The sequence below is a fragment of the Perognathus longimembris genome, chromosome 21 (assembly GCF_023159225.1).
Source record: "Perognathus longimembris pacificus isolate PPM17 chromosome 21, ASM2315922v1, whole genome shotgun sequence".
Taxonomy (NCBI): Eukaryota; Metazoa; Chordata; class Mammalia; order Rodentia; family Heteromyidae; genus Perognathus; species Perognathus longimembris.
The window spans coordinates 23,543,268-23,566,716 of NC_063181.1; the positions used below are offsets into that span (position 1 = coordinate 23,543,268).

The following is a 23,449-nucleotide window of genomic DNA, read 5'->3' on the forward strand; positions in this document are numbered from 1 at the left end:
TCAGAGCAAGGCAAGTCATTCAGTCCTTTTGACTATGCTTTTTTTTGGGGGGGGGGGGGCGTGAAGGGCTGATTGTAAGGCTTGAACTCAGGGCCTGGGTCCTGTCCCCAAGCCTCTTTGTGCTCCAGGCTAGCACTCTTACCACTTGAGCCACAGCACGATTTCTGGTTTTTGAGAGGTTAATTGAAGATGAGACTCTCATGAGGACTGTTCTGCCCAGGCTAGCTTTGAACCTCGATCCTCAGATCTCAGCCTCCTGAGTAGCTAGGATTATAGGCAAGCGCCACCAGTGCTTGGCTTTTTGAGTACTCTTGTAAAGCATCTTTAGCAGGATGGAACTGGAACATTAGAACCAAGTTTCTATGTTCCAGCCCTACCTACACAGTTGTTTACTTCACTATCATCTCATACATGAATAATCTGGGGGAGATCTTGTTTGCAGAAGAACTTCTACTTAAGTTATAATTCATGGATAATGGAAAGCCCTGATAACTTAAAACACAATATAGTTCTCCAAAGAATATTATTTAGCAAATCCAGGAGGAATTAATTATGGTGTTCCTCTTTCTTTCCTGAGTTAAAAAATTGTAAAGGTTTGAAGATTACTTTTAAATTTAGATGTCTAAATGATAATAAAGGCATTAGAAAAGAAAGTATCCACAGATGAACAGAAATCTTACTCTTAGAATCAGTAAGTGTTAGATCAAGAAATAGTGATGACATTTATAATCATGCTTTTTCTTTTGTTTTTCAAAAGTATTCTCAGGATCGTCATCCAGTACTAAATATGATCCTGATATTTTAAAAGCTGAGATCTCCACTACACGATTAAGGGTAAGATTATTTTTTACAGTAGATCTACACTGAACATGACATAGACCCTGGAAGAGGCGTTGGTGGTCATCTCCATTGTGTAATAAACTTTTCCACTCGGTCATGCGGGATGTTCTTTCTCCCTTTGTGTGAACTAGTTAGTTCAGTGTTTGGAATCATCTTTATTATATAGACAGAGTAAATTCCATGATTGGTTTGAGAGTATATTCCATTTTTGGTAAGAGACTTGCCATCATTATGTCAATAGTGTCCATCATTATGTCAATAGTTATCCTTCCAAGTTCAGCCAAGTTGCTCTTTCATCAGTCAACCCAGTATTTAAAGGTGCCTACAAGTTTCATGACCATGTCGTTCCTTCTTAAGGCAAACTAAGTTCCCCATAATTGCACATATAAAATTGTTTCCTGGTCTTTGCTCTAAATCTTTCTTACTGAACTGCTGTTAAAGCTAGAACTTGTTTATCTTTGATGTTTGGGATCTAAGAGGCTGCTCACCAACCAAATTAAGTCATGTAATCAATACCAAAGTCATAAAATAGATTATTACCCTGCCTTGAATTGTTTCCATTGGGTCCCTTCCTCTCACTACTCATCATCATTGTCCCCCTAAAAGAAGTCTTGGGCTCATGAACACTGTAGTTTAACTTTGTAAAAGTGGAATGCCACCATACTTATTACTTGATAGCTTTTTGTTGTTCAGTACATTTCAGGATTCAGTTGCATTCATTTTTGTGAGGGTGAATTCACAAATTTCTCCTTTGGTGTACATACCATAAATTCTCTCTTCTGCCATCAATATACATTACAGTTTATTCCAGTGTCTGATGCTTAAAAATCATGTCTTAATGTATATGTCCATTATAGTGTCTATTGGTATCTGTATATACATGATTTTGATAAATGAGTAGAATTTAACAATACATATGCCTTACTGGATATGCTGAATAGATATAGCCCTCTTACTTCTTAATGTCTATACCTAGGGTCCTAAATTACTTTTAGATACATGGCTTTCACTTGTATTTTGAAAGGTTTGAATTTTGTATTTTTATTGTAAGTCAATTCTAAATATTTTCTTTATGATTTTTTTTCCTTGTTTTTGGCAGCACTTGCTAGGCTGGCAATCTACCACTTGTGCCTCCAGCTTCTGATTTTTTCATGAATATACTGCTTAATTTTTAAGCAGATTGTTGTTGTTTTTGTTACTTACATCAAGTTAATTTTGCTTATGTTTTTCAGTTTAAACATTTTATTTCATTATTTTTAGTTTCTAGTTATTGAACAAATTCTGGCCACAAAGTTGTACATTTTTTACCAAAATCACTATGGATTTTTGTTTGTTTTTGTACTGGTCCTGGGGATTGAACTGAGGGTCTGGGTGTTGTCCTTGAATTTTTTTTGCTCAAGGCTAGTGCTTTAATACTTGAACTACAGCGTACCCTGGCTCTTCTGTGGTTAACTAGAGATAGGACTCTCACAGACTTTTCTGCCCAAGCTGGCTTTGAACTGAGATAGGATTAGATATGAGCTACTGGCACCCAGTTACCATAGCATTTTTAAATACCATATTTTTATTAATATAGTATTTAGGCTTGATTAATGTGGTATTTAGATTTCCAGTATTTGGATTCTTTAGACTTGTTGTTTTGTGTCCTTTTTTGTGTGTGAATTATTAAATCTTACAATTGCTTACTTGTTTTTTTAACCAGTCCTGGAGCTTGAACTCAGGGCCTGAGCACTGTCCCTGGCTTCTTTTTACTCAAGGCTAGCACTCTACCACTTGAGCCACAGCGCCACTTCTGGCCTTTTCTACATATGTGGTGCTGAACCCAGGGCTTCATGAATGCGAGGCAAGCACTCTACCACTAGGCCATATTCCCAGCCCAATTGCTTCCTTAAAAAAAAAAAAAATCATACAGAATGAACAGAAAGTGTAAAAATAATTTGAGATTTTGATGATCTTTCTGTCTGCTTCTTGCTGGCAGTTGGGCTAGGGGCAGGTAATTTTAATTCAATCGAGTTGGAACTGACTGAAATCTGGGCTTCAGCCCTTTTCTGAGGTTTTTATAGTCTATTTCCTGCTTTCCCTTTCTCTTAGGACAAAGCATTCAAAATTACACTGGAGTCTTAGGATGCTTTATCAGGCTCCCTGTCTGTGTGTCTGAGACTGAACTCCTGGTCTCTCCCTTAGCTCTGTGGAACTTTTCTCTGTATCTATCTCAGGCTCTCAGTCACCATATTTTTCTAACTTTTCAGGAGAAAAGGCATCTGTTCATAGGCATGTGCTGCAAAAGAAAAAACTGTGCTGCATTTATATCATGACTCTGAACTTCCCCTCTTTTCTTGATCCTTATCCTAAGTTCTTGGAGCCTTACCAGGTCTTTGGTGTATTCAAATTGGTGTTTGTTTTGCTTTTCCTTCACAAGTTTTCTATTTGTTTCCTGAAATGAGAATGTGAAAGAAGATCTGTGGACTGAGGATGTAACTCACTTGCCTGTGTAAAACCCTAGGTTCAGCCCCCAGCACCAAAATCAAGAAGCAAAATTATGTGTGCTTATTGGAAGTTTGGACTTTTGGAGGGGGGATTTCATTTATCAAAGTCATTCATAGAAGTGGTCTGCAACAAATGACCTTCAGATGTCATTGACCCACTACTTGATCAACCCATTTGTATTCCTCTGTACATTTCTCAAGACTATCATGTCTCTGCTGCTTTAGTACTGGATCTCCATACTGTTTCTGTACATTTCTAATCTACTAGACTAGGTACCTTATTGAAGAAATAGGAAATGGAAGGCATTTTTGCCAAAACTCACCCCTAATAAGCTCCAGTACTACTTGAGCTGTGCACTTCCCAGGAAGCTATTACTTAGTATTGCTGTCCTTTGAAATGTTAGCCATTTTTCATAGTTCTTATCTTTGTAAGACACATTGTAAATGGAATGACCACAATAGGTTCTTGTAGCCTATCAATTTCAATCCCTTGTAGGAAATAGGCAAACTGAGGAAGGGGTTTACCAGCAAAACCTATTAGGACTTCTCATTCAAATAACCATTTAAAAGGAAATGGACCCTGGATCAATCAAGGGTATCACAGGAGAACCCTGTGGTTACATTCCCCACAGCTGTCTCCCAGTATAGCAGTCTTAATAAAAAACACAAATAACAATTTATCTATAATAATGCATACATATAGAACTTAAATATATATCAAATGTAGAGATATTATAAACATTTTGCATATATCTATAATATGCATATTGTATGTATTTCATCACTTTACAACCACAAGATGAACCAAAGGGACATACCCTCCTTAGGAAGATGCTTCCTCAAGAGAGCACTAGAGTGGAGGAGATGGACTGGAGGAGACAAGCCACAGTGAAATCCCCCCAGTGTACTGAATGTGTGATAATAAAAAGGAAAATTCTTTAAGCCGAGTGCCGGTGGCTCATGCCTTCTCTGGAGGCTGAGATCTGGGGATTGTGATTCAGAGCCAGCTGGTGCAGGAAAGTCCCGAGACTTATCTCCAATTAACCACCAGAAAAACAGAATTGGTACTGTGTGTGGCTCAAGTGGTAGAGTGCTAGCTGTTAGCTGAAGAGTTCAGGGACAGGACCCAGGCCCGGAGTTCAAGCTCCACGACTGACAAAAAAAAAAAAAGATGATTTTTCAAGAGGAAGTAAGACATTCCTATAGAATTATAACAAAAAGTTAGAAGCCACCCTGATTTCACCTCTGTCACCAATGCTTCTTTTAAACTCTGAGCAATGAAAATGTTTGCCTAGAAGTGTCCTGGACCCCCTGTGGCATATATTGCTGTTGTTTTGTTTCCGTGGTTTGGGCACATTGAGTATCTCTGGTATTTGTGCACATTTTGGTGGGGTAGCTCTCTTCAGATGTGGATAGTTAATGTTGCAGTTTCTTGATTTTGATGAATTTGGCTTCTCTTGGCTGGCTTAACCAGTTAAATTCCCTGTGTGCACAAGTTCTCTCACAAATTAGTGTCACAGGAATAGTGTGATTCATGAATGAACTCTTCTGCTTTGGTATCTCTATGTACCTGCCTGCATTAAAAAAAAAAAATTGATGCTGGTCCTGGGGCTTGAACCTCAGGGCCTGAGTGCTGTCACTGAGGGTGTGTGTGTGTGTGTGTGTGTGTGTGTGTGTGTGTGTGTGTGTCTTGGCCATGGAGCTTGAACTATGGGTTTGGGCACTGTCACTGAGTTCTTTTTGCTCAAGGCTAGCATTCTACCACTTTGAAGTATAGTTCTACTTCCAGTTTTCTGGTGGTAAACTGGAGGTGAGGGGTCTCATGGACTTTCCTGCATGGGCTGTCTTTGAACTGTGGTCCTCAGATTTCACCCTCCTGAATAGCTAGGATTACTGGTGTGAGCCACCAGTACCCAGTTTCTACCTGCATTTTTTTGGTCACCATAGAACCTTTTAATTTTTGGTACTGTTCCTGGGGCTTGAACTCAGGTACTTGGGCATTGCCCCTGAGTTCATATGCTCAAAGCTAGCACTCTACTGCTTGACCTATAGCTTCATTTCCAGTGACTAATTAGAGATAAGAGTGTCAGAACTTTCCTGCCCAGGCTGGCTTTGAATCTTAATCATCAGACCTTAGTCTCCTTAGTAGCTAGTATTATAGACATGAGCCACCAGCACCTGGCAGTAAAACCTTTTTGAGCATGTCCAAACCCTGATTTTATACTTTATTATTGTAATGCTGCAGTTGTTAGCAGGCTTGCCTCCTTTGTTTGGCTGAGAGACGGTGGGTCAACTGTTTGGAAACCATGAATGTGGGAACATCTGTCTAGAGCATCTGTCTCAGGTTATTTCATGCTATGTCCATCACCACTGTTATTGTCCTCCTCAGTCAAACCAGATATAGCAGTGTTTCCTGATAGATTATTTTCGCTCATTGGAATGGCAAAATAACACTTTTTATTAAGATACTTAATTTAAAAAGAAAGCTTTTAATTTCTTGAGAAAAATATATTTTAGAAAGAGCAATGTAAAATTTATTGCTGTGTAATTCCTATTTTTTTGGCTTTGGGGATAGAATATCTCCTACTACTAAACTTCACACTCATCCACCATTAAAAGTCTATGCCCAAGATTACAAATAGGTGAAATGTAGTGAAATTTGGATGAGAAAAATTTTAGTCAATTTTATTAAGTCCTTATTGTTGTTGATCAAGCTGAAAGAGAGCATTGCAAGTATGAAAGATAAATGTATCAGGTGCTGTTGGCTCACTACCATAATCGTAGCTACTTAGGAACTTGAAATCTGAAGATCACAATTTGAAACCAGCCTGGGCAGAAAAGTCTGTGAGACTCTTATCCCCAACTAACTAACTTAAGCCATAAGTAGAGCTGTGGCTCAAGTGGTAGAGCACTAGCCTTGACAGTGCCTAGGCCTTAAGTTCAAGCCTCACTATTGGCTTAAAAAAAAAATAACACAAACAAGACAAAAGCATTGACCAGCTTATTGAGAGCCTCCCCCAAGTTTGTGATCCAGGACAACTTTTAATTTTGTAAAACAGGAAAGCAAAAGGCTTTTTGGTTAAGTTATTTGTACTCCATCTCAAACACATGGCTAGCTAGTGACACACTATCACTAATAACAGTGTTCAGCTTTCATTCTCAGTATTTACTTACATTTTGTTACAAATTATCACTTTTAGGAGTGGTGATGAATTTAGAAAAGTCACCCACAGTCTCCCCTGTTTCTAATCTTGGGCATAGATTTAAAAGAACAACAGTCAAGTATAAGACTTTGTAACCATTGAATAGGATTAAAGTAATTAATGAATGTGCAACTCAAAATATAATACTTTAAGAATAAAACAAATCATAGCAGTCTCTCAAATGACAAGAAATATGCTGAGAATACAAGTTATTACAAATGAGGATTGCCTCTCCACTAGACATGAAAGGTGTCCTTGTACTTCCACGTTATTTAAAATTTAGCTTCAGCTAGGTGTGCACCTACCTACCAGGTAGGCTCCATGGGAGAATCATGCAGTCAAAGCCAGTTCAGCATATTTAACAGTATTCAAGGGGAGCTTGGGCTACTTGAACCTTAATCAAAAACAAAAACACAGCAAAATCTTCAGTGTCTGAGTTCTTTCAGTTATGATTTACTTAAGGTATTGAAGGAGAAAGAACAATGATAATTTGCAACACCAAGGTGTGCAGTAGATGCAGTTTATTCTTCTAGGTTATTCACAAATAAATTTGTATTGTTTTGTGTTTGGTTAGAAAATAGTTCAGCAGTCTTAGTAGAATGAAGAATTATATTATTTGATCTACATTCCCTAACAAAAGACATAAGAAAAAAAAAGGACATGAGAGGAAGACTTGGTTAATACAAGAACTGATATTTATTAGGCAATCCTAGTAACTTTAAATAATTTAAATTCATAGCACATTAGTGTTGTTGTTTTAAAGCATACTTTGAGGGCAGTAAACTAACACTGCATCACATTTATGGATTTTGTAATATTTCATTTCCTCTATAATGATTTTGGCCTCCTTCTATTTGAAGGATGCTAAACTACAAGCTAAATAATAATATACTTAAAAAGAAATCCTTCATTGACATTGTATTGTTGTTAAAGAGTTACTTAGTGTCTTCTTGCTTGCTTAAGCCACCATATTAGTCTCTTCCTTACACACTTTATATCCATCACACTCGTGACAGTTTATAAAGCGAAATGGAATTAGCAGCTCCTTGGAGGGAATGTACTGTCTGAACAGATAAGAATAACAAGAAAATAATCATTGGTGAATGATCAATTTTGAATTGGACAAATAAATAAGCAGAGATTTAAAAATTGAAAACACCAAGTAAGGGCAATTGTCTTAGATTAAAACTGTATTATTATGGGAATTATTAATCAGAATATTATAATTCACACAGAGAATATTATAATTATTATTTCCATCATATCCCTCAACAATTTTGTTCTTTCATTTTTCTTCCATTTCAATGGATTATTTTGCTGACAATTTAAGATAATATATTACTTAATCTAAATATTATATTTCCACAAGTAAGTATATATAAAAAACATAACCATTATACCATTATCTTTTTTTTTTTTAATGTTAGGTCAAATTCTTTGGTACTGTCCACAAATTCTGTCAACTTCTTTGTGTCACAATGTATTTCTGTTTTACCATTGTGGTTGATAGTGGTGGTTTATTTGAATCAGGGCTCAGATATAGTCTGCACATGGCAATTGGTAGATATATTTCTAACATCTTATTTTTAATCTTCATCCTTTTCTTTGTAACTGTTCGGAATAATCAAGTCATTTATAGAGGTCCTCACTATCTTAGTTGTGTTTCTTACATTCCAGGAGTAGGCATGAACAAATGTCTTTAGCTTCTATATTTTCTTTCAGTTGCCAGTTGTAGCTAGGGAATTAATGAGGCCAAGGTTTTCTGGGGAGGGCGGAAAATTTAGAGAGAATTTGTCACAGATGATGTCTACATCTTCAAGAAGCACACACTGTCACATTTTTGTTTCTTTTTCATTCTGGAAGTATCATCAGGGATTACAAAGTATATGCTCATGGGCTTAAACATAGTTGACATTTTAGTCCTGAAGTTATGTTTCTTATTTGTCATCGTATCATACTATTCTGTGAAAGTATGTCTGATTTTACTGGTGCTCCCCTATGGCCTTTGATCTCAATATCTTTATCATTTTCTTTTATTCTACTTTACAAAGATGTCCTTGGCATTTTTCACTAGACCCCCCATGACAAACATTTCTCCAAGAATCAATGATTTCTTTAGTGAGAAGTGGTGTTTATGTACATAATTATTTGTTATAGCCAGATGAGCAATAGTACATGAGCCTTTATCATAATATATTCAAATGCATAATTTCTCAGTAATTACAACAGTGTGATACGGACACAAACATAGGTATATCAATGGATAGTTTTAAAGGACAAGATGATTGAATACAAAAAGAAAAAGATCATGATCTGTAATGCATCATTAAAATATAGATCCCAAGCACAAGGGGTGGTGGCACACATCCATAATCCCGGGTGTATCAGGAGGGTCACTCTTTGAGGCCAGTTCAGACAAAAACTTACCGAGACTTCATCTCTATAGTTACCACCTAGTGGTATGCTCCTGTAATCCCGGCTATACAAGAAGCAAAGATAGAAATATTGTGGTCCAAGGCCAGCCCCAGTCAAAAAGCAGGACCCTGTGAAAAATAATGAACAAAAATAGTCTAGAGGCAAGATGTAAGTAGAGCACCTGGCTTGTTAGCATGAGTTCTTGAGTACAGCCCCCAATACTACCCCTCCTCCCCCCAAAAAAGGCAAGATAAGGATTACCTTTAGGGTGAAGGGAAGAATAATTTGGAGGGATGCAAGAATAGCTTATTGGAATATGTATTTTGTGAACCATTGTTCAATACATGGTATTGTGACTTTGGTATTGTGACACTGAATTGAGTATTTCTTTTATTTTTTCTTTTCAATATGTGTGTTATACTTCCAGGTTAAAAAAAAAACTTAGAATTTACTTACTTAGGAAATGGATTAAAGGTACATAAAAACTCTTTGCTAAAATTGGTAAAACTTTGAAAAACAGAACTTTTTCATAGCCTCAAAGTAATCTCTGAGTATGTGTTATTAAAACACTGGTGGTTTTTAACATATCCACTAATTTTTTGGCATTCCTTTCTTGTTCTTCAACAGTCACTTTCTAATGCAGTGTTTGGAAAGAGAAAAATAGTGAACTACTAAAGAAACTTGGTAAACCTCAGTATAACCAATTGATTGAGGTTTGATCACCAATTCTGTTGATATACATACTCTGGTAACATTTGAGAAGATCACAGCCCCTCTGTGGTATTTTGCCTATAACCCATAATCTCAAATGTGATTGTGAATGAGCAAATTTAAATTGAGGCATTATTTATAGACATCCAACCAGTATTCTTCAAAATTGAGTCAGTTATTAGTAAGTCATAACACAGATTGAAGAGACTGAAGAGATTTGAAGGCAGAGTACAACATCACATTCTACCAGGTTGGATCCTACATCTAGGAGGGAAAATAGTGAAGAGATTGGAAAAGGCCAGGAAGTATAACTCTGGAGCCTTAGTGCTAATGTTTAATGCTTAGAGGTAAAGACAATGCCTTAAGTGCATTCTACCAGAAAATATGGAACTCTTAAAATTAAGGAAGAAAATTTGACGAAAGAACAGAACAGATCCAAAGAGGCTAGAAAGGAAACAACACAAAGTACAAACTACCAGGCAAGAATGAAGCCCTGAGTTATTAAACCTCATTAAGGTGTGGTCTCCCCTCCCCTGAAAGAAAATCCATATAAGAGTAAAAGTCACTGAAATAGGAAACATGACTATTACAGAGAGGATCAAGGTAAGTAAAATTTGGTTCTTTCAAAAGAAAATAAAATTGATATGCATCTGTCAGGATCAGCTGACTCAAAAGTGAGAAAAAATGTCTCCCTCCCCCCGTAAACCTAGCTACTCAAGAGACCATGGTTTGAAGCCAGCCTGGTCAGGAAACGCCCATGAGAATATTTCCAATAATCACAGAAAAAAAGCCAGAAGTGGCACCGTGGCTCATGTGATAGAGTGCAGGCCATGAACAAAATGAGCTCAGGGATAGCACCCAGGCCCCGAGTTCAAGCCCCAGGACTGGCAAAAGGAAAGAGAGTATTTTGAGAAAATTCAGATTATATTTAAACTTTGAGATAGGATTTTTAAAAGGTCCAAATGTCATTGACCAAAAATGACTCAAGATGAAGGGAAAGTCTGAAGAGTTATAACCTTGACACCATTTAATGCTGATAAGTTTGTACAATAAAACAAAACATAAGCCATCCATGTAAGTACAATGTAAACAATATAAGCTCAAAAAGTAACTGCAGGTGAGAAGACAGATGGTGAGGAAGTTGATCTGGGTGGTTCTACCACCAATTATTCAGAATTAGATGAAAGGGTGTGGGTATCTAATGTGAAGCCAAATGTGCCCATGATCCAGGGACCAAAGAGGGGAAATAAGTCATAATCTATACATTTTGCCCATTTCAAATGTACAGTCTAATAGCTTTTTAGTGCAGTTGTAGATACTTCTCACAATCTATTTTAGAACCTTTCTGCCTCTTGAAGAGAGCCCCGTGCCCATCAGCAATTTCTTCTCATTCTGCATACTTCTTTTTCTCTATCCCTGCAAAACTCTATGCAACTACTATTTTATTTTCTGCCTCTCTAGATTTACCTGCTCTGGACATTACCTTCAAGGCCACTGTTTTCTCTGTTCTCTATTCACTGCGCATTGCGCTTGGAAAGCTCACCCAGGTGGCAGCAGGTGTCAAGACTCATTCCTTTGTTGTGTTCAATAACATTTCATTTATCCTTTCATCATTGAGTGGAAATTTGGGTTATTTTCTTTAAATATTATAAGTAGTACTGTCATGAAATACATATATACATGAGTTTGTGGATATGCATTTTCCTTTCTTTGGGTATTTTGTAGGTGTGAAACTGCTAATCATATGATGACTTATTGGTTTATTTTATTCATTTGCAGAGATCTGGCATTCATTTTCCACTTTATTCCCTACTACTTATACCTTGAGACAATAAATTTCATTTGTTTTTCACATAATTTTTATTGCCTTTGTTTCATTAAAAAAACCTGCCTCTTAAGTAATTGTGCAAAGGAGTTTCAGTTTAATCAGTTTATAAACACAATGCATCTTAATCAATTTTACCTCTTCTATCATTCTTCCCCCATCCCTCCCAACCTTGCCCATACCTTCAGTTGTTCTACTTTTGTTAAAAGTTGTAAGAATTATTCAACCCCTTGCTTCCATCTAATTAATCATGATAAATGGTTCTAGCAGCATCTGAGATGCTAGTTTCCTCTGTTCTTTAAAGAAGCTAACAAAAAGAATTGGATTATTAATTTGCTGACTATCTGGAGTTGGTTTCTCACTTTCTCTAAAGGTAGCCTGACACATAGGGCAGAATGGTGAGGGTTTTAGGGGACAGAAGTGGTAGTCAGGAGAGAAAGTGCCAGAACAAGCACGCTGACAGTTGCCCTTTATTGGCTTGTGTAAGGAGCTTCCTGCAGGACAGAGGAGAGAATGGTGAAAAGAGAAGGTAGTCATTAATAAAATACCATTTTGCTCATTATAGCTTTAATGTTGCAGGGTTCACCTTAAGGGCAGACTTTCAAAACCTGCCTGTCTCATGATCCTTCTAAGGTCTACAGATTTTGGAATTCACTTTTCTTCAATGTCACCATCTTTTTTCCTCTTCTTTTAAAATAAAACATAACTGCACTAGGATTGTACAAGGTGATGAGAAGCTGTATGATTTCCAGTCATACTTATCACATTTAATCACAGCATTTTCCTAGTTTTCAGAAATAACTTTGAAATCAATTTAAAATGTCAGTTGCTTTAGCATAGTCAGTATAGAAAGCAAGAAATGTGCAAAAGCTGAGGGTTTCTTCCCTCCAATTTAGTACTCTGGGTTGTGAGATTTGATTGCATAGACATATATATAAAATTAGATGATGACTTCAGCTGTAGAAAGTTCAGTACATAAAGTCCAGCCTCTAGGGCTTGGAGGGATCTGTTCATGTCTTAGTTCTGGTGGAACATAGGAATAATGAAGCTCTGCGGGTAGAACAAAAGGCCATAGGTTTTATTTAAGTCATTTTGCTCAGTTCCACTTTGTCTTTCACATGTATTATTGTGCCATTAATATCTAAAATGTTTGTGAGTACATTTTTAAAGCATTCTCCTGGATTCTAGGCTAGTATCTGCTTCTTTATAGCAGTATAACCTTCTCTTCCCAGATTCCTCGTCCAGAAAATAAGATTTAAATTTGAGTCTGGCTGGGCACCTGTGGCTCAGGCCTGTAATCCTAGTTACTCAGAAGGCTGAGATCTAGGTGTGGGCTCTCTCGACTTCCCCTCGCTTGGGGGGAGGAAGGGGCTTGTCCGCCCCTTCCCGGGTGGCCCTTTATCGCTCTCACGTGGGAGCGATGGCCACAGGTAGCCTCGTCTCTCTCTCGACTTCCCCTCGCTTGTCCGCCCCTTCCCGGGTGGTCCATGATCGCTCACGAGGGAGCGATGGCCACGGGTAGCCTCGGTGGCGTGTGGTCGCAGGGTGCCCCAAAGCCGCCAAGAACGACACGGACACGTGGGCCCCTGGAGAAAACCATTAGGGCTTCTGTTTATTCAAATGAGGAGCCTCCCAGATATACCCTAAAGGCGGGCACAAGAGAGGGGCCCCTGATTGGTCCCAAGGAGCTGTCCCTTAAGTGATGTCAGACTTCCTTCTCTTCCCCTTAAAGACAGGAAGGGGAGGGACAGGCTGAGGTCAGCTGTGGCCCCTTAAAGGTGCAGCTGACCCCAACACTAGGGATCATAGTTCAAAGCCAGCCCAGGCAGGAAAGTCTGTAAAACTGTTATTCCCACTAAAAACTACCAAAAAAAACCAACCCTTGGAAGTAGAGCTGTGGCTCAAGTGGTAGTGTGCTAGCAAAAGAAGCTCAGGGACAATGCCCTGGCCCTGAGCTCAAGTTCCAGGACTGGCACCCAGATACATAGACAGACAGACAGAGGATGGATGGATGGATAGATAGATAGATAGATAGATAGATAGATAGATAGATAGATAGATAGATAGATAGATAGATCTGTGCCTGTCTAATTGAGTAATTGTGAAGATTGAGAATGGGTATTTATTTACATTTAGCACAGTGCTTGTAATACATAGAAGTTATTCATGAGCATTACTTTTCATTATTGCTTTCTAGTAGAGTCTATCTTGTTCTTAGGTTTGCAAGTCAGCATTAGCTACATCCTCTGGTTGCTTTGTTTTGTCATTCTGTGTCCTTCATTTGAGGGTGGCTTGAAGAATGGGAGAGTAGAAACAGTGATCCTCTGCTAACTAGTGATGTCACTTGGCTCCAGAGAAGAAAAGTTGTTGACTGCTAGTGAAGACCAGGCTGAACATCATTACATATTCTATTGTGTGTGCTTGTGTGTGCGTGTGTGCATACGCGTGCACTTATTTGTGTATGTGTACTGGGGCTTGAACTTGACTTGGGTGCTGTCCCTGAGCTTTTTTGTTCAAGGCTAGAGTTCCACCAGTTGAGCCACAGCTGTACTTGTGGCCTTTTGGGTAGTCAGTTGGAGATAAGAGTCTCATGGACTTCTGCCTAAACTAGCTTCAAGTCTCAATCCTTAGATCTCAGCCTCCTGAGTAGTTAGAATTACAGGTGTGAGCCACCAGCACCTGGCTTCTACTTGCTCTTAAGGTCTTCCTGAATTTGGTCCCACTGAGAAAGCACTTTCATCTACCTATCTTCCAAGCTAGACTCCTGAGTGATCCTTGGCACCACTTCTTCACCTACACCTGGACTCCACCACCAGTCCTGTACATTTCTAACCCTCCGTGGCTCTGCTCTCTGTAACACTTACCCAGCCTGTTGCCTCAGCCCCACTAACTCTGCCACCAGAGCTGTCACAGTGGTCACTGAAAGTCTAAAAAGTGCAAGTCCCTCCTTGTTAAGGCTCCTAGCTAAGATTTAGACATTTCTAATATAGCTTCTTTTCAGTCCAGCTCATGCTGCCCATCCCTTCTGGAATTCAGCACCAGCAGATTCTTTACATTCCAGATATTTGCTGTTTCCTACCCTTTCTCTTTTTGCACTCGCCCTAAGGGAGCCCTTCCTCTCTGGGAAGACCTGACTTGTAGTGCAGAATCCATAAATACTTGTGGAATGAGTGAAACGAATAGAAAACAAAAGTTGAAAAACACACTAAAGTACTAAACAACAGAACTTCTTTATTAAACTGTAAACTTAATATGTGGAAATAAATTCCCAGCCCTCATGCAAAAACCTTTATTAGTTTGTGACTAAACCCGGCATGCACTATTTTTCTAACCTGTCAAATTTTAGAATTGTCATTACCAAAAAGTATATTAGACAGATGGGAAAAAAATCTGTTGAGAAAGAAGTATTTGATGATCACCTACTGTTTGCCTGGTGCTGCTCTAGATACTTGGGATATGAGAGAGTGTTGTAGCCTATTTCCCCATAGTGGAAGGGTGATAAACAAGTACACAGAAGATTTCAGCTCTTGAAATGTACTCTGAAGTAAATGTAACAGATTAATGGCATGGGGAGGGTAGTTAGAGAAGTCCTAATGGAAAGGTGACACTTGAACTGACTCTAGAGTGACATGGAAGGTCCCAAAGCCCAGGGCAGTGGGGACAGCATAAGCAAGAGCACTAAGGCCAGTGTTAGCCAAGCCAGTGGTCCTAGGGTATAGTGAATGAAGCAGAAAGGGGTTCAAGCTTTTTGAGTTGGTGATGCTCTGGTTTGAAGTTCTGATTTTGCCTCTTATTGTCTGTTTCCACAAAACAAGGGCCATGATGATGTCCACTGCATTGGAATGGTGCTAAATACAGCCATGATACTAATCATGCATCACTGATAACTTACACATAATTAATAGACTTTTCCATAGAGTTTACGTGAAGGACATACTGGTAAAAATGAATGCTACTGAAAGTATTGGCTCTGTGTGTTTAATAGCTTACTAATTTATCATCTTATAATACAGTGTATTACTGCTAGTCATTTGCAAGCATTAACATATGCATTGATTTCTTCCAAAAGGTTAAAAAGCTGAAGAGAGAACTCTCCCAGATGAAGCAAGAACTACTCTATAAAGAACAAGGGTTTGAAACATTGCAACAGTGAGTATTAAAAATACTGAAATTGACTTTACAGTAATTCAAAGCTCCCCAACTTAATAAAAAGAAAATAGAAGTACTGATTAAATAAAAGGTATCTCTAAGAAATGTAACATTAAAAAGTATATTTTAAAAAAAGCAATCAGCTAACAACAGCAGCAACAACAACAATAAACTTAATCCTCTCTAAGTTGGCAGCTGCCCTGAGCTCTCCTAGAGGTACAGTCTCCCCGTTAGTCCCACAGACCTCAAATCCAACCTGACTGATCTGAAAGGAGCACGAACTCTACAAAGGAGCTTGCCCTGCCACATTTCCACATTGCTTCTCACTTTGCATTTTACTTCTGACGTTTAATGGGCCATTGGAATAGCTTTAGACTGAGCCAGGCTAAAGGAAAATGTAGATAAGAAACGGTCGTAGGTTCTATTACCTCTCACTGTACTAGCATGTAGGACCTTATTGTTCTTTCTACTAAGGAGGCCCACCTTAAACAAACTGTAACAGGTGAGCCTGGCTTTCTGTCTTCCATTCCACAGCCTAGAAATCTCATGGAAAGGAACTGTGGTTTTCATAGCTACATGGCCACTGAGATGATCAAAGGTTTTGTCCTCTGCCTTTATGTCCCTTTGCATGGTACTGGACTGGGTGCTACCTACCACTCGTGGTACAGTATTTCTATGGTTTTCCCTCAGGAGTTTCATGCTCAACCAGGTTTTCCAGAGTCTTCCTCACCAGTGCCTCAGGAAGGCAAAACTGTTCCCAGTAGTCACCTCTCTGGAAAGCATCTAGCTCTGTTGCTTTTGTCTGTGAGATCCTACTCTGCTCTCTTGTCTTGGGAAACTTGGAACAATCGAGGGCAGTAAGGCATTTCCCCCATTAAAGATCGTGTGCTTTTGGCCAAACACATGCTGATTGTTTTGTGTATGTCTGTGTATATGTGTGTGCGCGTGTGTGCATGTGTATGTGTGAATGGTGGCTTGTATCTTGGGATCCCCACTCACTGGTCACTACTGACTAGTCAGGCATGTGACTGTCCTTTCAGAGGGTTGCTTTTTATGGCTCAGTTTCTTTTTTGACTCCTCCATAAAAATCAGTAGGCTGATATTCTTTCAGATGTTTCTATCCTAGTGTTTCTCAAATGTAGCCAAGTATTAGGATTATCTGAGGAGCTCTCAACAATACCTGTTTCTGATGTCCACACCAGGCCAGGCATATTTTATGAGATCCTGGTGGGTCTTAAATGTAGCCGAGTTCTAAGGAAAAGTGCTGCTGAGCAGTGCCTTGGAAGACCCCCAGGCCTCCATGACCTAAATATGCTAGAGCAGTTGTGTAGCGGTATTTTAAAGCAAGACTTCCGGGTAGGGATGGGGAAAGAGAACAAACGTTACAGAGTGCCACAAAATGTTTGACTATACCATATGTTCAACATTTTTAAGGCACATGAAATTATAACCCATCGTACCACCCAGGTTTAAAGGTTAGCCAAACTCCTTGCTTTTGTGGTGTGGATGTAACAATGCTGTATTGTTTCAAAGCAGTTTGCTTGTAAGCATTTTTATAGGAATCTAAGGCATTTTTAAGGATCTGTCAATAACATTCCACAAGAAAACAATAGACATTTGTTGTAGAAATTCAGGCACTCATGGACTGATTCTAATTCTTTCAACCCAAAGCAAAAAGATATGATATCTACTAGCAGACCTGTCCTGTTGATCTTAACTATAGACAAAATAAAGCTGTTCTCACTCAGCTGTTAACCGCCATACTACTGAAATCTTGATGATAAGTGATTGGACTCAGAAACCAGGCTTCTAAAGAAACCACATTTCTGACTAGAAGGAGACTTTGTTACTATGATACAAAATTCATCTCAGGAAAAGACAGGATCTCACTGCAGGATTTTTGTAACTTATTTAAAATAAAGTAGGATATTTTTTATTGAACTGGAATTATCAGGTAATTTCACCTTGAGCTTTCATTTTACTTGGTACAGTAGTTTTATGCTAGTTGAGCAAATACCATGTTCTTCCATGAGTTACTCATTTCACTGTGTGGTCCCAAAGTTGACTTTGGCCTAAACAGTAACATAGCTTCTGTGTAGATAGATACCAGGAAGATGTACATTTCCATTCCACTGCCTTCGGTGTGCACTCAGAGTTGGGAACTGAAAAATAATAAGCCACTCAGCAAGCCAGAAGCCATATAAATAAACCTATGGAAATGTAGCTCTGGAGGGGAGACTTTTTCCAAAGAAGTCATGTACATGAAAATCTCTTTGAGAAGAGATGTGAGTCAAAATAATTTTAGGGTACATAGAAGCAAAAATGTTTTTAAATATCTTAAGAAAAAGGCACATATGTCGAAGGACATAAAAGCACAGCACTTCATTTTAAAAGCCAGCAAAGGTGGTTGAGGGGGAAGCTCAGTGGTGCAGGGCTTGCCTAGTAGGTGTGTAAGGGGCCTGGGGTCCTTCCCCAGCAGGCCACCCCTCCCACCTTCCTTCCCCATCACAAAGCTAGCAAACAGTGCTTGTGTTTTCTTTTATAGTCACTTAGGTAAAAACAAAGGCATGGGGAATGAAAAGTGGTGAGGAAAAAGGGAGAAACATGGCAATAAAGGAGAAAGAAGAACAACATTTGAAGCAGAGTGATTAAGGAGAAAGGGAAAGATGGTTGGGAGGGCTCTGTGGGCAATGCAGAGAGAGAGGGTATGTGCCTGTCTACCATTCTGGAGTCTGCATAGCCCAGCAATTTCTACCTAGCTTTGAAGCTCTCAAATTCAGGTTAGCAGTCTGAACTAGTTCATAAAAATAGAATAATTTTTTAAAATTATTCTAGGATAAACTTTAAATAACTTTTTTTTTTTTTTGCCAGTCCTGGGGCTTGAACTCAGGGCCCGAGCACTGTCTCTGGCTTCTTGTGCTCAAGGCTAGCACTCTACCAATTGAGTCACAGTGCCACTTCCGGCTTTTTCTGTTTCTATGGTGCTGAGGAATCAAACCCATGCTTGCAAGGCAAGCACTCTACCCCTAGGCCATATTCCCAGCCCGTAAATTTTAAGACATATGTATTTAAAAGGAAATAAGAAACTACACCTTCTAAATGTTTTAAAAACATTAAAAAAAACATTTAGAATGTTTTACTTACTAATCAAAATAATGAACTTATAAATTATTTACTGAAGGCCTACCAAGCTGCCAGCAGTGTGCTGAGTTTCATACAAGCATTATGGCATGTAAAATCAGGCGGCTCTTTGTTGGCATGTTTATCCTTGTCCTACAGTGTTTACCCCTGACCTTTACCTTTCTCATGTGAAGATTGGAATCAGCATGTGATGAATGTGTTGAGGGTTGGGCACAGCCAGCAATGGTATCATCTAAACAAGACTGAACACAAAAGCCATATATTTGTTTGAGCTAAAAATGATTAGGCATGAGACAGCAGGCAGGAGATGGGAGAAATCTTAACTGGACTTGATTTCAAGAAAAAGGAGAAATATCAGCCTGAAAAGATGGTACTACACAGTTATGATGTAAATAGCCAACCAAACATCTCAAAAAATATAATCTCTATTGTTCATTTAAATGTGCTGTCATTCTTTGATTCTTTTTTATTTTCTTCTTCTTTTTTTTTCTTTTAACAGAATTGATAAAAAAATGTCTGGAGGCCAGAGTGGATATGAACTTAGTGAAGCCAAAGCCATTCTTACTGAACTGAAATCCATCAGAAAGGCCATTAGCTCAGGAGAAAAAGAAAAGCAAGATCTGATGCAGGTATGTTGCTATAAAATATCTTAAGCCAATCTACTACTTCCCTAGGCCCCACTGCAATGTAGAAATTCTCCAGCAAATCTAGTGTCCCTTTATTCTGTTCTCCCCATCCATGCATACTGATTGGGCCCTGTAGGACATGGTTATAGGTTCAGACATAGCTGGTTAATGTGGAGGTCAGGCAGTCTGGGACAGAGTCACTGGGTGAGACCTGCAGCCTATATAAGGAAATTAGCATCTTGGTATATCCTGAAACTCATTGGGAACTTCCTGTGGGACCCAGGCAAGGGGAGTTCTTTCAACCAGAGATCCCTCAAGCTTGGGATACATGAAGAACATGGCATCAATTCATCAGAAAATACAGGCTATATTTTTCAGCATGTGGCTAATTGAGAAGCTTAGATCTTTGTAACTCAGGTGATTCCGAGGTGTGAGCTAAGGTTGGGGCAGTAAATGTTGATCCAGTTATGGGATACCATACTGTTAGCCATGGAGTAGAAAACTGCTGCTGGCAGTAGATCCCCTTATTATGCAGTACAGGTCTCAACTCCCAGTGATCCTGCCTCATGTGTAGGAAAAACAAAATAATCACTTGAACTTCTGTGCTTATTAGATATAGTTTAATGTGTGTATGATTTTTTTAAAGAATATCTATTCTTCCTTTTCCCTTCCCTCCATTTCATAATTATCATAAATTAAGAATTCATGAGGTCTTCATGTAACTGAATGAGAGTTTATTCTGCAGTTTTGGAAAATGTTAGAGCTGGTGATATCATTTGAGTTCTTAATAGAACCTATAAACAGAGAAATTCAGAGACAAATCTTGCACCTTTGAAATAATCCACTCTCTAGGAACTAACCAGGTCCTTGAAAACTGTATTAATCTCTTTCATGAGTGGTACACCAGTGACCTAAAACTCTTGCCCCAGGATTACTTCTTAAAAGTTCTTCCACCATCAAGCACAGGTGGCTCACGCCTGGGAGGCTGAGCTCTGAGGATCACAGTTCCAACTCAGCCTGGTCAGGAAAGTCCGAGAGATTCTTATCTCCAGTTAACTAACTATCAGAAAACTAGAACTAGAGCTGTGGCTCAAAAGTGGTAGGGTGCTAGCCTTGAGCAGAAAGAGCTCAGGGACAATACCAAGGCCTTGAGTTCCAGCCCTACAACAACAACAACAACAACAACAACAGTTCTTCTACCTCAGAACATGATCACACTCAGAGCTAATCTTCTAATGCATGAACTTTTGGGAGATCCATGCAAACCATATTTTTAAACAACATAGCAGGTTCCTATTGAAACAGAAACATCTTACTGGGAATGTGGCTCGTGTGGTAGAGTGCCTGCCTACCAATTGTGAGGCCCTGTGTTCAAACCCCAGTGCTTCCAAAACAAACAAAAACCGAAAAAGACCTAATGAAATAGAAACTGCTTGATGAAGCTTTTGGAAATAAGAAATGTAAATATTAGACCCAAAGATACTAGTAGGCACAAGAAAATGCTATCTGGAGAAAGATTAGGCAACCTGTTTAGTATGACCTCACTTCCAAAGTCACACATGTATATGGAAAAATATCTAAAATGAAATAATTGTTTTGTTTTTTTTTCCATTGAGATGAGCTCATTCTTCATTTAATTTTATGTGGTGGTGAAGGGTCCCTTTCATATACATTGAGTTTTATGAAATACTTTGTGTTTCCTGGACAGAGTCTTGCTAAGCTGCAGGAGCGGTTTCATTTGGACCAGAACATTGGCAGCTCGGAGCCAGATTTGAGATCCAGTCCTGTGCATTCTCATTTATCTGTCTCCAGACAGACACTTGATGCCGGGTCACAAACAAACATTTCTGGAGATGTAAGTTGTCTGTGCTGTTGGTTGGCCTGATGCTGAACTTGATGGGCTTTAATAACATTATGGGTGTTGAATTGAACAAGAGGAGCTAGACTGTGTATTCAGTGTTGCATTCTCGTTAAGATTGACTTCAAAAAATTGTAGCCTGGGGCTGGGAATATGGCCTAGTGGCAAGAGTGCTTGCCTCCTACACATGAAGCTCTCGGTTCGATTCCCCAGCACCACACACATGGAAAGCGGCCAGAAGGGGCGCTGTAGCTCAGATGGCGGAGTGCTAGCCTTGAGTGGGAAGAAGCCAGGGATGGTGCTCAGGCCTTGAGTCCAAGGCCCAGGACCGGCCAAAAAAAAAAAAAAATCGGCTGGGAACGTGGCCTAGAGGCAAGAGTGCTTGCCTCGTATACATGAAGCCCTGGGTTCGATTCCTCAGCACCACATATACAGAAAATGGCCAGAAGTGGCGCTGTGGCTCAAGTGGCAGAGTGCTAGCCTTGAGCAAAAAAGAAGTCAGGGACAGTGCTCAGGCCCTGAGTTCACGGCCTAGGACTGGCCAAAAAAAAAAATAATAATAAATAAATAAAAATAAAAAAAATAAATCAGAGCCTTTTCCGTTAAGGTGCCACACATATATTACTTGTTCCTGTGAATAGCTTTGTTCAAAGTTCCTCCAACAGCTTTTCTTCAGAGACTCAATTCAGAAGCTGGAGATACATAAAAATTTAGCTTTTTTCTATTAAGTTTGGAGCTTTGGAAATTTAGGTCATTTCAAATGAACATTAAGGCTAATGAGAAAAAGAAGTATATGACTTTTACAGCTAACAAGAAAACTTGCTTTTGTTAGTTTAAAGTTGATTAAAGTATTGAATTTGTGATTTGTAGCTGACATTTAAAAGCATTTGATGTGATTTAGATATTAACTATTTTGCTTTCTCCCTTTTGGAATGCTATTAGCAAGTTCTTTTTGTATGCTATAGTTTTGTGGTCTATACTTTTTTGAATTCTATACTTCTTTGAAGTGTGTGCTATGAAAGCAACGCAGGTAGATTTTACAGTAGAACTACCTACTTGAATGTTATTTGAGGTTATTTAGTTTATATTTTGTACAGCTGAAAGCCAAATGATGGAAGTTTTTGCTCATAAAAGACAAAGAAATCAGTCCCAGTTTATAAATTTTATTGACCGGTACACCCCTCATAAACTCTTAGATACCAGACACATTTACCTGTTATTTTTGTCTTGAATTTAATTTGTTGAGAAAGTGCTGTTAAAGTCTCTGAAAAGCAGACAGTCTTAAGCTGAAAGAAATGTTTTGCCCCTACTGAGACTGGAAAGTAAGCGCCTTCTAAAACCGGTGCTTTCCCATTTCACTGCCATTTTCTTGAGCTTTTCAATTACTTGCACTTCCTAGAAACAAAAGCAGTTTACTTCATTCATTAGCAGAGTTAATTGACTTTTCTTTTTCCTTTTGTTTTTACTAGATTGGAGTGAGAAGTAGATCAAATTTAGCTGAAAAGGTCAGGCTGAGCCTACAGTATGAAGAAGCCAAAAGAAGGTAAGGCCCACAGGAGTGCTATTCTGTCTGGGCTTCCACCGGTTCTTTTTCAGAATGAATCTCTACTCTGGTGGTGACATCTGCTGGGCACTTCCCCACATGTCTCCCTAAAGTTAGCCTTGGGTGGTGGCTTTGTAACATAGAAGGATTGCTTTCCCTTTCTCTTCCCTTCCCCTTCCTTCAAAGTTTTAAGACCATGGAGGTTAATGAGAAGTAGGTGGGTGGGTGGGGAGAGAATAAAATTGACCCCTTCTGGGAGGTACTTGTAATTGAAAGTAAGAAGATTGATTTCCCCCCATGGAAATGCCATACAAAGACTCCAGGGCTCAGGACTGGGAGGCCGCTGAAGAGTTCTTAGGTAAATGTATTCTGTGTTCTTTTGCTCAAAGGGAAGTCTAACTGCTAATGTCCTCTGAGGGTGCTAAGGTGGGTGTCAGTTGACTTAAGTCGGGAGAAGGAAAACAGATTCTTATTTCGCTCCTCTACCTTCTGAATGCTTACCAGGCCTTGTGCTTGCTTTTTATGTGAATCTGCTGGGGTGAAGACCTTACCTAGCATAGAACTTCACATTGTTTTCGTAATACAGTGTGCCTTACTTGTTTTGAGGGAGAAGGCCATATTGATAGAGATAATTTGGTTCTTTCCCATTTAA

The 23,449-nt window shown here is 39.0% G+C and overlaps 1 protein-coding gene and 1 long non-coding RNA gene across 3 annotated transcripts in view; one reads left to right on the top strand and one right to left on the bottom strand.

Moving 5' to 3' along the window:
• The window catches only part of LOC125339495, a 28,737-nt gene extending 8,412 nt beyond the window's left edge, over positions 1–20,325 (bottom strand). The window contains exons 1-4 of the long non-coding RNA XR_007208548.1: positions 20,199–20,325; positions 19,700–19,708; positions 3,518–3,528; positions 875–881 (exon numbers count right to left, since the gene is read on the bottom strand). This is a non-coding gene — a long non-coding RNA (uncharacterized LOC125339495). The remainder of the gene's footprint in view (positions 1–874; positions 882–3,517; positions 3,529–19,699; positions 19,709–20,198) is intronic.
• Positions 1–23,449, top strand: part of Wwc2 (WW and C2 domain containing 2) — a 167,925-nt gene that overhangs the window by 93,819 nt on the left and 50,657 nt on the right. For both annotated transcript variants that reach the window (XM_048330662.1, XM_048330664.1), the window contains exons 4-8: positions 758–834; positions 15,550–15,629; positions 19,270–19,399; positions 21,105–21,251; positions 22,724–22,797. In XM_048330662.1, coding sequence (XP_048186619.1) covers positions 758–834; positions 15,550–15,629; positions 19,270–19,399; positions 21,105–21,251; positions 22,724–22,797 — 508 coding nt within the window. The remainder of the gene's footprint in view (positions 1–757; positions 835–15,549; positions 15,630–19,269; positions 19,400–21,104; positions 21,252–22,723; positions 22,798–23,449) is intronic.